Below are 13,587 nucleotides of genomic sequence, written 5' to 3'. Positions count from 1 at the left end.
ATATATACATATGTAAATTATATTATAAATAAAATTATTCTTATTATTATACAATTATTCTTCAAAATAATAGTGAATAGTATATATATATATATATATATATATATATATATATATATATATATATATATATATATATATGTATAGTGTATTTATATTTATTTATAATGTGCGTGTATATATATATATATATATATATATATATATATATATATATATATATATATATATATATATATATATAATTTTTTTTTTGTTTTGAGGGGGGGGGGGGGGGGGATGGGGGAAGGGGGTACGTGCCCCAGTAGAGCTTTATGTCTAGCAACGCCCCTGCCCTTGTTGCATTTACAAATTATACAAAAAATAAGGATATATTCATAATTATATTAAAAACCAAGCAAACAAACAAACAAACAAACAAACAAACAAACAAACAAACAAACAAAAAATAAATAAATAAATAAAAGTAAAACTGCTCCTCTTTTGTTGTTAATGGTAATCTATTCAAACATGACATTTATAATCATACTGAGTACTAAGTACAGCAAACAAATATTGAAGAATGTATCAATACTGAACTATAAAGCTGGAACTGCATTGTCCATCAATTAATTATTCATCAACTTCTTCCTCTGTTATATCCACTTCTTTGATATAACCAATGAAAGGACTCCATATATTTTCAAATACACGCTTAGCTTAGCTTTTAGTATATAAGTTATTTTTTCTAATGGCAGACTTGACAACATTTGTCTCATCCATTAAGTAGCGTTTGGTCTTTGTATGTTTGTCCATAGCAAAGCTACACATCGTTTGGCATAAAGCAAGCTGAGGTCTATAAATACTTGTTCGCTTCTACTATAATTCGAGTCCTCTGGATATGAGCCCAGCAAAAATCCTCGAGGAGGATTTGTTTTGAAATAGTTTTTTCACTTATGACTCTTACCTCTTCCCAAAATAATTTAATCTTTGTGCACTGCCAAATACAGTGAAACAAGGTTCCTCTAGCTTCCAAACATTTTGTACAAATATCTGGTATTATATTTATTTAATTGTACTGGTGTTACATATGTATAATAATAATTCTAATAATAATTTCATAACCTACTAAAATTTCTAGTATTATTAGTTAAAAACAGATTTCCAATTTTTTTACTTAAGTATACTTCAGGTTTTACTACAGTAAACTGTGGTGTATTGTAGTATAATATACCCATAGTTGCAGAAAACCATAGTATGGGCTATATATGCACACAGACTTCGAGGACTCTATTTTAATGATTGATCTAGGCCAGGGGTGTCCAAACTACGGCCCGCAATCAGTTTTGTGGCAGCCCTCGAGGCTTTTTATTAATATTAATAGAATCTCGCTATACAATAATGAACGTAATTCAATAAACAACCACCGGGTGTCGCTATGACATGCCTTCAAGTAGGCAGCAGTTCCTGTTATGAAGTAAAACGAACCGAACAAACTGAAGGAAACATAACTGACGATCACGTTTTGGCGAGTTATGGCACAACCAAGAAAAAGGAAAATCAACAGTGAGTGCAGGAAATTTCAGTCACGTTGGGGCAAAGAATATTTCTTCACAGAGGTCAGCAGGATATGTGTTTGTTTAATTTGCCAGGAATCAGTTGCAGTAATGAAGGAATATAATATTAAAAGACATTATGAAACAAAACATCAGGCCTTCAGCTCTTACACTGGTGCCGAACGAGATCAAAAAGTAAAATAATTAGCAGCTGCTCTATCAGCTCAACAGCACGCTGGCTACTAGTTATGAGGTAGCTCAGCTAATCGCACAGCACAGGAAACCCTTCACTGAAGGAGAATTGATATAGGAGTGTCTGATGAGTGTTGCAACGATAATTTCCTAGAGAAGATTCAAGATATTAAAAATGATTTTTTTATTCAAGATATTAAGAATGAAATAATTTTATAATAATAGACACACACGCATATATATATATATATATATATATATATATATATATATATATATATATATATATATATATGCGTGTCTGTGTGATGTATGTAAAATTTGGCCCAGGACAATGTTTTTTTTTTTGCATCTGGCCCTCGACCCAAAAAGTTTGGACACCCCTGATCTAGGCGCAAAGTCTAAAGTGCATGGCGCTAAAGCATTAAGGTTGTGTCTGCCACTTTTGCTATTTTAAGAACGGGAAAATGTCGGCGCAATAGCCTAGTGGTTAGCGCGTCAACATATGGTGCAGTAGCACGTCAGGGCATCCCAAGTTCGAATTCCGGCTCGAGGACATTTCCCTACCCCACCAACCCCCCCCCCCCCCCCCCCCCTCTCTCTCTCTCTCCAACTTTGCTTCCTGTTCCTGTTCTGCATCTTGTTTATATACACTATGAACAGCAGCTACGCTAATTATTTTCTTTATTCTCCATTTCCACCTGGGGATACTCTTCCCAAGGCCCTCAGACTATGCAGAGTCACTGATTCGATCCAAGACCAACGACGAGATGATCTCAAGGTTTCCATATCCTGGACCAGGCCGTATCCTGAGCAGCTACTGTGGTGGTCATGGAAGAGTGGAGAACATGAGACTGATTCCTGTGATGCTACAGAGACAGACGAGTCTTCGCTGAGGCCAGCTTCCAGCCTCCGCCACTGAGACTGCAGCTCTGCACAAGACGTTTGGCCAGCGGAGAAATTAAAATGGTTGTGCCCAACTGAGTCTGGTTTCTCTCAAGGGTTTTTTTCTTCACTTTCGCCAATTAGTGAAGTTTTTTTTCCCTCTCCACTGTCGCCACTGGCTTGCATGGTTCGGGATCTGTAGAGCTGCGCATCGTTGGATTTGCTCTTCAGTGTTTGGACTCTCAGTAGTGATTTTAAACCACACTGAACTGAGCTCAACTGAACTGAACTTAAACACTACAAACTGAACTACACTGTTCCTATTTACTGTGACCTTTTATGTGAAGCTGCTTTGACACAATCTACATTGTATAAGCGCTATACAAATAAAGGTCAATTGAATTTAATTAAACACTGTCCTATCAAGTAAAGGCCAAAAATAAATCTTTGAAAAAAAAAAAAGAGCGGAAAAATACGCTCTGTGCCACGGCGCATGGTCTAACGGGGTTGTGCTTATTCCCTTAATGAGTTCTGGGTGTGTTTTGAGCATAACGTGCATTAAACCAATCAGAGTCTCATCTCCCATTCTCTTAAAGAGTCAGTTGCATCGTGACATGACGCATTTGCTATTTATATGGCGGACTTTGTGAGTGAAAAAACTGAACGCTTCACTAGAGAGAAAACAGTTAAACCGAGCATCTGCAGCGCGAGGATAAAGAACGAGCCTCCTCCTATAATAATAACATTATACACTGTTCTTCGTTTAGAGAAGAGGTGTGTTAAGGTGCATTGTTGGTGCGTTGCTATTTTTAAACTAAAATAGACTGTGCAATAGACAAGCTGAAAGCAGGTCTAAAGTGCAGCACAGAGCGTGTTATTTCTGCGCCTCGCTTAAACATTGCTTAATACGCATAGGATGTACAGCAACACACAAGTATCTTTACAAATAAAACAGAATTAAAGGATTAAAATATAACAAAAATGATTATTTTCTGCATAAATATAAAAACCTCTGCTCTATTGTTCATTTATTTGTTTGCTGGAAATTAGAACTGAATTTAGAAATAGTTTTGAAACAAATCTTTGCACTTAACAAACAAAATAAAATATGTAGGCTAATGGATGTCTGTGCGTACAACACTGTTTCCAGGTTAATTCAAGTACTTTGTTTATATTACTGTAGTTGTTGTGTTACCATAGCAACTGTAGAACTACAACAATAGATTAATTCAAGTACTTTGTTTATATTACTGTAGTTGTTGTGTTACCATAGCAACTGTAGAACTACAACAATAGATTAATTCAAGTACTTTGTTTATATTACTGTAGTTGTTGTGTTACTATAGCAACTGTAGAACTACAACAATAGATTAATTCAAGTACTTTGTTTATATTACTGTAGTTGTTGTGTTACCATAGCAACTGTAGAACTACAACAATAGATTAATTCAAGTACTTTGTTTATATTACTGAAGTTGTTGTGTTACCATAGCAACTGTATAACTACAACAATAGATTAATTAAAGTACCTTGTTTATATTACTGTAGTTGTTGTGTTACCATAGCAACTGTAGAACTACAACAATAGATTAATTCAAGTACTTTGTTTATATTACTGTAGTTGTTGTGTTACCATAGCAACTATAGAACTACAACAATAGGTTAATTCAAGTACTTTGTTTATATTACTGTAGTTGTTGTGTTACCATAGCAACTGTAGAACTACAACAATAAATTAATTCAAGTACTTTGTTTATATTACTGTAGTTGTTGTGTTACCATAGCAACTGTAGAACTACAACAATAGATTAATTCAAGTACTTTGTTTATATTACTGTAGTTGTTGTGTTACCATAGCAACTGTAGAACTACAACAATAGATTAATGCAAGTACTTTGTTTATATTACTGTAGTTGTGTTACCATAGCAACTGTAGAACTACAACAATAGGTTAATTCAAGTACTTTGTTTATATTACTGTAGGTGCTGTGTTACCATAGCAACTGCAGAGTTCCAACAACATTCAACAGTCATTCAGTACTTTTCTACATTGTGGTTCACAAACACTACAGTATTTACTTTAAATTACTACAGTATTTTTGAAGTCTTAAATCCTCTAGTGTCTCTCACCTGTTGTGCTCTTCTCTTCTGAAGATGACTCTGTGATGTTCATCCCATCATAAAACACATGACCGAGGCCTTCATCACTACTCTGGGAAGGTGTGAGACATGAAGAGCAGCTCAGGTTGGTTTCCTCTTCCTTCATCTTCATCATTATCATCACCTCCTCCTGAGTGTTTTCCATCTGGTGTGGAGACGAGAGATTTTCAGCATCATTCTCCCCCTCGTCCTCCGTTAGCTCGCCATTCATGTGTAATGTTAACATGGTAATAAGCCAACACGGTAAAGGCTCAGAGCAGGACACACTGACGACTTTAGGATCACTCGATTTTCTGAAAAACAGTTCAAGAGAACAAAAAACACCTTCTATATATGCTGAAAGAGAAAACAAAACACTTTTTATATGTGCTGAAATCACTGGTCTGAAGACTGAAATAGCTAACATAGCAGTTTATAGCAAACACTGTGTTTTTGAAGCATGCTATAGCAAAGTACTTGAATTAATCTGTTGTGTTTACTCTATAGTTGCTTCGGTAACAAAACAACTAGGGGTGTGAACCTACACTGGTCTCACGGTTTGGTTCAGTTACAAATATCCTGCCATTGATTTGGTTCAATTGATATCTCGGTGCATCACGGTGCATTGACGATGCTTTCCATACACAATTATTTTTTCACAAGAATTTTATTAAAATTAAAATCTATAAATATATTTATATACTATTTGTAATACAATTTTGTCCTTTAATACAAGCAGTAAGATATATGAACTGTATATATTTGTGTGTATCAAACAAAACTCTAACACATGCACAGAACAATGAGCATTTATAGCAAATGAACTAATGTATTATCCCGCTTGCTTTTTGAGAGCTGTCAAAGGAGGTCTTCGCCCGCTCAACAGAAAGGGCTGCGATTGGCTTTAGAAAGGAAAGCGCTGTATACCAATGAATGACGCAGGAAGAACAGCTGTGGTTACAGTAAGGGTTGCCACCCATCCCTTAAAATACGGAACCGTTGTGTATTTGAGAATGAAATTGCGCGTCCCGCTTTGAATCAATACTTTTATGAAGATGCCTGATTTCCTACTTTTGATTGGGTAATACTTGATGTCATCGTTAGTTTGATTGGTCTTTGTTCAGTGAGGAGGGCGGGTCTTTTAAGCAGAGTCTTGTCAAGTCTTGACAGAGATTAATGGCAGATGCTTCTCCAGGTAACCCCCCGCGTCTGAAAGTTTCAGAGTTTAAACGCAAGCGACTGCAAAAGTAACGCAAAGAGTGGGAGGAAACAAATCAGAATCAGAATCAGAAAGAGCTTTATTGCCAGGTATGGTCACACATACGAGGAATTTGTTTGGTGACAGAGCTTCTACAGTGCAACAGCATAACAGAGACAGGACAAAAAAACAGATAATAAATATATTTTATAAAATAGAAGTAAGTAGTGAATGCAAATAAACAGATTGACAAGTGTATGTACATGTTTATTACTATATACAACGTTATATGTGCAGCTGTTATGTACAAATTGGCATGTAAATTACCTGGCTGCAGATTGTTAGAAAGCAGTGCCGTGCACAGACTCTTAATTGGGCAGGTGCTCATTCACGCTACGCAGGGGGGATGTGATGGTCGCGCTGAGATTACGCTAAGTGGGGGGGGGGGGATGGGCGTTGGAGGGAGAGGGAGGGGGTACAGGCTGAGAGGGGCGTTTCAGCCAATGAGGGCAGAGGGGCAGTGGCTCTCGCCCTGTTAGAAATTGTTATCAACCCAACTGCGCGGTTTGTCGGAGAGCGCTCATGTGGCTCATGGTGGTCTGTGGAACAACATGCCTCTGGAGAGCAACATTCCCACAATTACAGAGCTCACAAAAATCAAGACACAGTCAGACAGTTCTTTGTACCCCAAGCCTCTCTGTAATGACAGTGACCCAGTCTGTGAAAATCTAGCTGGAGGCATTTTTTTCTACAAGAAATAAAGAACAGTCTGTGAAAATAATAAAAATAAATGCATTTAATATTAACTGAGTAAAACCATGTCAGCAACTGAAATCACAGTGAAATGAATGGCTACAGTCTAACTTGATCTCAGAATTAGATTTGGCCTGGTTTTCACACACTGGGTCACTACTTGTAATTTGTAAAAATTCTGTAAAAATTCAGTGCCAGTTTGTCCAGTGAGTATTTGAGACGCAGAGTGGAGTTGACCATGAGGATGGGGTTCGAGTCCGGTGAAGAACAGTTCCAGAAAGTAGGTAAGACAAACCAAAAAGCCAAAAAATAAAATAAACAAGTAAATAACAGGGTGAGAATGTGGTAAAATCTGAAAAACGTAGTAAAAATCAGGCCGTCGCAAAGGCTTTTCTCTTTCTGGATTGCTTTTGAAAACACTATCGGTTAGGTTTAGGGAAGGAGGAGGAGGATGGGTCAGTCGATTGGTCAGTCAGTCGACAGCAGCCTCTGGTGGTTTCACGAAAACAAAAACTGCAAAAAAATCGTAGGTTCTGGGACGTATTTGGCTCTCTCCAGAAACGTTTGACTGTTTGACTGACCAATCGACTGTCCCACCCTCCCCCTTCCCTAAACCAATCCAATAGAATTTTAAAAAGCACCGATTGACCCGCTCACCCCCTTCCCTAAACCCAACCGACAAATTTAAAAAGCAACAATTCAGAAAAAGAAAAGCCCTCGTCTGATTTTTACCATGTTTTACCACATTCTCACCGTGTTATTTACTTCTTTATTTTATTTTTTTTGGCTTCTGTTTTTGTCTTACCTGCTTTCTGGAACCGTTCTTCACCTGACATGAACCCCGTCGTCGTGGTCATCCCCTCTCTGCTTCTCAAGGCCACCGACGTACATGGTGAGCTAACTGGCCAAACTGGTAGCAGCCGGAAGGCCATCTATACGAAGGTAGGCTGACAGCTGTAAAGCGCGAAAAGGAATGGCATCATACCGCCCCGTAGTGTTCGTTTCAAAAGTGAAATGCAGCCATGCGTACTTCTGGCTACATAATTCGCCATCTCCAGAAACGTATATAGGGCTACGTTTTCAGATTGAGCCTGTGTTGGGACAGAGGGAAAGATGAATGCAGCAATGTACAGAGACATCCTGAATGAAAACCCCAAGCACACTGCCAAAATATCAGTGGAGTGGCTTCACAACAATTTGGTGAATGTCCTTGAGTGGCCAAGCCAGAGCCCACACCTAAATCCTATTGAACGTCTCTGGAGAGACCCCATCCAATGGGCAAAAATTCCCAAAGACAGGTGTGCCAAGCTTGTGGCATCATATTCAGAAAGACTTGAGGCTGTAATTGCTGCCAAGGGTGCATCAACAAAGTATTGAGCAAAGGCTGTGAATACTGATGTACCTGTGATTTTTCAGCGTTTTTATTTTTTTATAAATTTGCAACAATTTCAAAAACTCTTTTTTCACATTGTCATTATGCAACATAAATGTGGAAAAAGCGAAGCGCTATGAACTGAGCGATTGGTCAGTTGGTCAGTCAGTCAGTCAGTTGACAGCGACCTCTGGTGGAATTATGTGAGACCCGCAGGCGCAAATGGCACTCGCGAGAGAAATTTGAGATCTGAAAAAGCATACACGGCGGCATCTGGTGGGTTCACAAAAACAAAAAACTGCAAAAAAAAAAAAAAAAATGTGGCTCCTGCGACGTAATTTTGCTCTCTCCAGAAATGTATACAGGGATACGTATTCAGATTGAGCCAGGATTGCACTAAATGGAAGTAGTGCCAAATTTAATTGACTTTCTTGGAAGGAACAAATCAAGTTTCATTAAACAGACACACATGCAGATGTTCAGCTGTTTAAAGTAACAGGTGGCAGTGAAAGACGACCATCTGTTCATCTGAGATTAATTCACACACACACACACACACACACACACACACATACAGGTTTTAGAGAGAGATGCTAATTCCTTAGGAGGAAACGCACAGGCATCTGTTTGTTCACTCATCAAAACACAATACTGGTGATAATGACAGATTATCTTGTATTGCTACATCTTGATCTGCTTAATATGCCAACAAATAGAGTGTTCTACATTACAGATAAATAAACAAACAAATAAAAATAAATAAATAAATAAACAGAAACCATGCGCTCCTCATTATTTCAGTCCAGTACAGTACCTGAGAAGCAAAACTACACTAGATATTATTTTTAAAGATATTTCATTCTGCTTATAACAAGAAAATACACAAATAAAATTAAAGTAATTTAAAGGAAAAAACAAGATTGCTTTTACGATACTTTTTCCTGTTTTATGATGACATCATTTTTATTTTTATTTCGTAAAAGTACTCATCATGTAAAAAAATCCCATTTAAACATTTACTACAGTTACTTTACCATACAATACCATAGTTGCAGTAATAAAACATGGTATTAGCAACCTCATAGATTGATTGATAGATAGATAGATAGATAGATGTAATGTAGAGTGTAATGTAGATTTTACTAGTAAATAGTAGTGTTTAACAGCTTAATGTGTAGTAATGTATAGTTTAATGTAGATTTTACTAGTAAATAAAAGTGTTTAACAGCTTAATGTTGTTGTTATGTATAGTTTAATGTAGATTTTACAAGAAAATAAGTGTTTAACAGCTTAATGTGTAGTAATGTACAATTTAATGTTGATTTAACGAGTACATACAAGTGTTTAACAGCTTAATGTGTAGTAATGTGTACTGTAATGTAGAATTTATGAGTAAATAAGTGTTTAACAGCTTAATGTTGTTGTAATGTGTACTGTAATGTAGAATTTATGAGTAAATACGTGTTTAACAGCTGAGTGTTGTTGTAATGTGTACTGTAATGTAGAATTTATGAGTAAATAAGTGTTTAACAGCTTAATGTTGTTGTAATGTGTACTGTAATGTAGAATTTATGAGTAAATACGTGTTTAACAGCTGAGTGTTGTTGTAATGTGTACTGTAATGTAGAATTTATGAGTAAATAAGTGTTTAACAGCTTAATGTTGTTGTAATGTGTACTGTAATGTAGAATTTATGAGTAAATAAGTGTTTAACAGCTTAATGTTGTTGTAATGTGTACTGTAATGTAGAATTTATGAGTAAATAAGTGTTTAACAGCTGAATGTTGTTGTAATGTGTACTGTAATGTAGAATTTATGAGTAAATAAGTGTTTAACAGCTTAATGTTGTTGTAATGTGTACTGTAATGTAGAATTTATGAGTAAATAAGTGTTTAACAGCTTAATGTTGTTGTAATGTGTACTGTAATGTAGAATTTATGAGTAAATAAGTGTTTAACAGCTTAATGTTGTTGTAATGTGTACTGTAATGTAGAATTTATGAGTAAATAAGTGTTTAACAGCTTAAAGTTGTTGTAATGTATAGTGTAACGTAGATTGTACATGTAAATAAGTGTTTAACAGCTTAATGTTGTAGTAAAGTATAGCGTAACGTAGATTTTACTAGTAAATAAGAGTTTAACAGCTTAATGTTGTAGTAGAGTATAGTTTAATGTAGATTATATTAGTAAATAAGTGTTTAACAGCTTAATGTTGTAGTAATGTATAGCGTAACGTAGATTTCACTAGTAAATAAGAGTTTAACAGCTTAATGTTGTAGTAGAGTATAGTTTAATGTATATTATATTAGTAAATAAGAGTTTAACAGCTTAATGTTGTAGTAATGTATAGCGTAACGTAGATTTCACTAGTAAATAAGAGTTTAACAGCTTAATGTTGTAGTAGAGTATAGTTTAATGTAGATTATATTAGTAAATAAGTGTTTAACAGCTTAATGTTGTAGTAATGTATAGCGTAACGTAGATTTCACTAGTAAATAAGAGTTTAACAGCTTAATGTTGTAGTAGAGTATAGTTTAATGTAGATTATATTAGTAAATAAGTGTTTAACAGCTTAATGTTGTAGTAATGTATAGCGTAACGTAGATTTCACTAGTAAATAAGAGTTTAACAGCTTAATGTTGTAGTAGAGTATAGTTTAATGTAGATTATATTAGTAAATAAGTGTTTAACAGCTTAATGTTGTAGTAATGTATAGCGTAACGTAGATTTCACTAGTAAATAAGAGTTTAACAGCTTAATGTTGTAGTAGAGTATAGTTTAATGTATATTATATTAGTAAATAAGAGTTTAACAGCTTAATGTATTAGACATGTATAGTGTAATGTAGATGTTCCTAGAAAATAAATGTTTAACAGCTTAATGTTGTAGAATAGTTTAATGTAGATTTTACTAGTAAATAAGTGTTTAACTGCTTAATGCTGTTGTAATGTATAGTGTAATGTATATTATATTAGTAAATAAATGTTTAACAGCTTAATGTTGTTGTTATGATGTATAGTGTAATGTAGAATTTACATGTAAATAAGTGTTTAACAGCTTAATGTTGTAGTATAGTTTAATGTATATTATATTAGTAAATAAGAGTTTAACAGCTTAATGTTGTAGTAAAGTATAGTTTAATGTATATTATATTCATAAATAAGTGTTTAACAGCTTAATGTATTAGAAATGTATAGTGTAATGTAGATGTTACTAGAAAATAAATGTTTAACAGCTTAATGTTGTGTAATAGTTTAATGTAGATTATATTAGTAAATAAGTGTTTAACAGCTTAATGTTGTTGTAATGTATAGTTTAATGTAGATTTTACTAGTAAATAGGTGTTTAACTGCTTAATGCTGTTGTAATGTACAGTGTAATGTAGATTTTACTAGTAAATACGTGTTTAACAGCTTAATGTTGTTATAAAGTACAGTTTAATGTAGATTTTAGTAGTAAATAAGTGTTTAACAGCTTAATGTTGTTGTAATGTATAGTGTAATGTAGATTTTGAGTAGATAAAAGCTTCGCAGCCTAATGTTGTTGTAACGTATAGTTTAATGTAGTACGTGTAAATAAAAGTTTAACAGCTGAATGTTGTTGTAATGTGTAATGTAGATTTACGAGTAGATAAGAGTTTAACAGCTTAATGTTGTTGTAATGTATATTTTACGAGTAAACAGGTCATTAATTCAACAGCTTAATGTTGCTGGTTCGGTTTTCTTCTAGTCTTTTATTTTCCGTATAACTTACATTGCTGAAGTTCATTAACGTTATACCCCATGAATCATTTCACTGACCGATTATGAACCGAACACGAATCCCACAAACCAATGCAATCACAAAACAGTCGATTATTATCTTCCAACACAAACAAAACTAGTAAGAAACACTACACAACAAAACTAGCATTTGAAGCAATTTCACTCACCGTTAGCATGAAGCGCAAGGTCTGCTGGTGGAGAGCGCGGCGGTGTTTTCAATCAGCTCCGGAAGTCAGGATGTGTGAGCGTCCACAGCTCAGGCGTCTGAGGTTGAAGTGGATCAGCGGTGATTTCATGAGCTCAGTAAATCTGCTTTAAACCTGACAGACGCACACCACCCTCTTCATTACCTCTACAAACACTACTGCTTTTATTTCCTAACACATACGGCTATTAAATGTGTAACTTACGCTTAAAATCAAAACTAACCGCAGCAATTTTAAATTATATTGCTAATTTTGTGATGAACAGTTAAAAATATTGTAGGAAATAATGTGAAAAATTCCTTGCTTTCCCTGCTGAAAAATCCAGCTTAAACCAGCCTAGGCTGGTTGGCTGGTTTTACCTGGTCGACCAGCCTGGTTTTAGAGGGGTTTTGGCCATTTCCAGCCTGGTCTTAGCTGGTCAGGCTGGAAGATAACCAGCTAAAACCAGCTTGACCAGCCTTACCAGGCTGGGATCCCAGTCAAAACCAGCTATGTCCAGCTTAAACCAGGCTGGTCAAGCTGGTCATTTTCCAGCCTAACCAGCTAGAACCAGGCTGGAAATGGCCAAAACCCCTCTAAAACCAGGCTGGTCAATCAGCTAAAACCAGCCAACAAGCCTAGGCTGGTTTAAGCTGTTTTTTTCAGCAGGGAGCTATTAGACATAATTTAGCAAATATTTGAAAAAGAAAAAAAAATCATAGGAGGGCGAATAATTTTGACTTTTAACTGAACGTACCTTTGAGGTAACACTGTGGACCTCAGTGACAATTCCTGTATCTTTATTTCTGAGAGTGTGGAGGTGAGGGAATAGAAACTGATAATTGACTAGGTGCTTGGCCTCCTTATTGGCCATAGGCTACCCAGATAGTGAAAACCGCTTCCAGCAAGACTATGAACATGCTGGCTGGACTACCAAAAACAAACATGTTTGAGTGATTGGCATTTAAAGGTGCCTTATTTAAGTTTGACACCAAGTGGTTGAACTAGGTATTGGACTCCTGGATCAAAACACATTTTCACTCGGCTACTCCTCTGACGACGCAAGCGCAGGTTGCCACATTGAGGACACCAACAGCAGTGCGTGTAAATGATTTACTAAAGGTGACATGTTGTAAAATGTTATTCACTATAAAGTTCACTATTTAAACATTCAAGGAATGAGGCAGCATTTCAGTGATCTGTTCTGTAGTCAAATTTACAGTAGAAGCAGAAGGTAGATATGTTTCCATCCACCTATCTTTACCTATGTGAATGAGTCCAAACACATGCACTATAAGTGAATTGAATCCGCTGTGTAAATAATATGCTGAAATAATTGGCGGTTCATTCTACTGTGGCGACCCCTGATAAATAAGGGACTAATCTGGTGGAATTTCAGTGTGCAAAGGACAAGGGTGCAACCCTAAGCTGAACATATGTGATCTCCAATCCCTTAGTCGGTAGTGCATCAAGAATCCTCATTCTTCTAGAAGCTATATCACCACATGGGGTCAGGACTACTTTGGCAAACATTTGTCAAGTACCATAACACGTAGTTGCATTTA

General features: G+C 35.7%; 1 protein-coding gene across 1 annotated transcript in view; it reads right to left on the bottom strand.

Moving 5' to 3' along the window:
- Positions 1–12,089, bottom strand: part of pals1b (protein associated with LIN7 1, MAGUK p55 family member b) — a 76,391-nt gene extending 64,302 nt beyond the window's left edge. The window contains exons 1-2 of the mRNA XM_056481446.1: positions 12,005–12,089; positions 4,743–5,065 (exon numbers count right to left, since the gene is read on the bottom strand). Of these exons, the coding sequence (XP_056337421.1) occupies positions 4,743–4,998 (256 nt within the window). The 5' untranslated portion in view covers positions 4,999–5,065; positions 12,005–12,089. The remainder of the gene's footprint in view (positions 1–4,742; positions 5,066–12,004) is intronic.
- Between the last annotated feature and the right edge of the window lie 1,498 nt (positions 12,090–13,587).

This window comes from Danio aesculapii, chromosome 20, assembly GCF_903798145.1.
Source record: "Danio aesculapii chromosome 20, fDanAes4.1, whole genome shotgun sequence".
Lineage (NCBI taxonomy): Eukaryota > Metazoa > Chordata > Actinopteri > Cypriniformes > Danionidae > Danio > Danio aesculapii.
Note: the sequence above shows the minus strand (reverse complement) of the source record. Positions and strands in the feature narration are given on the sequence as shown.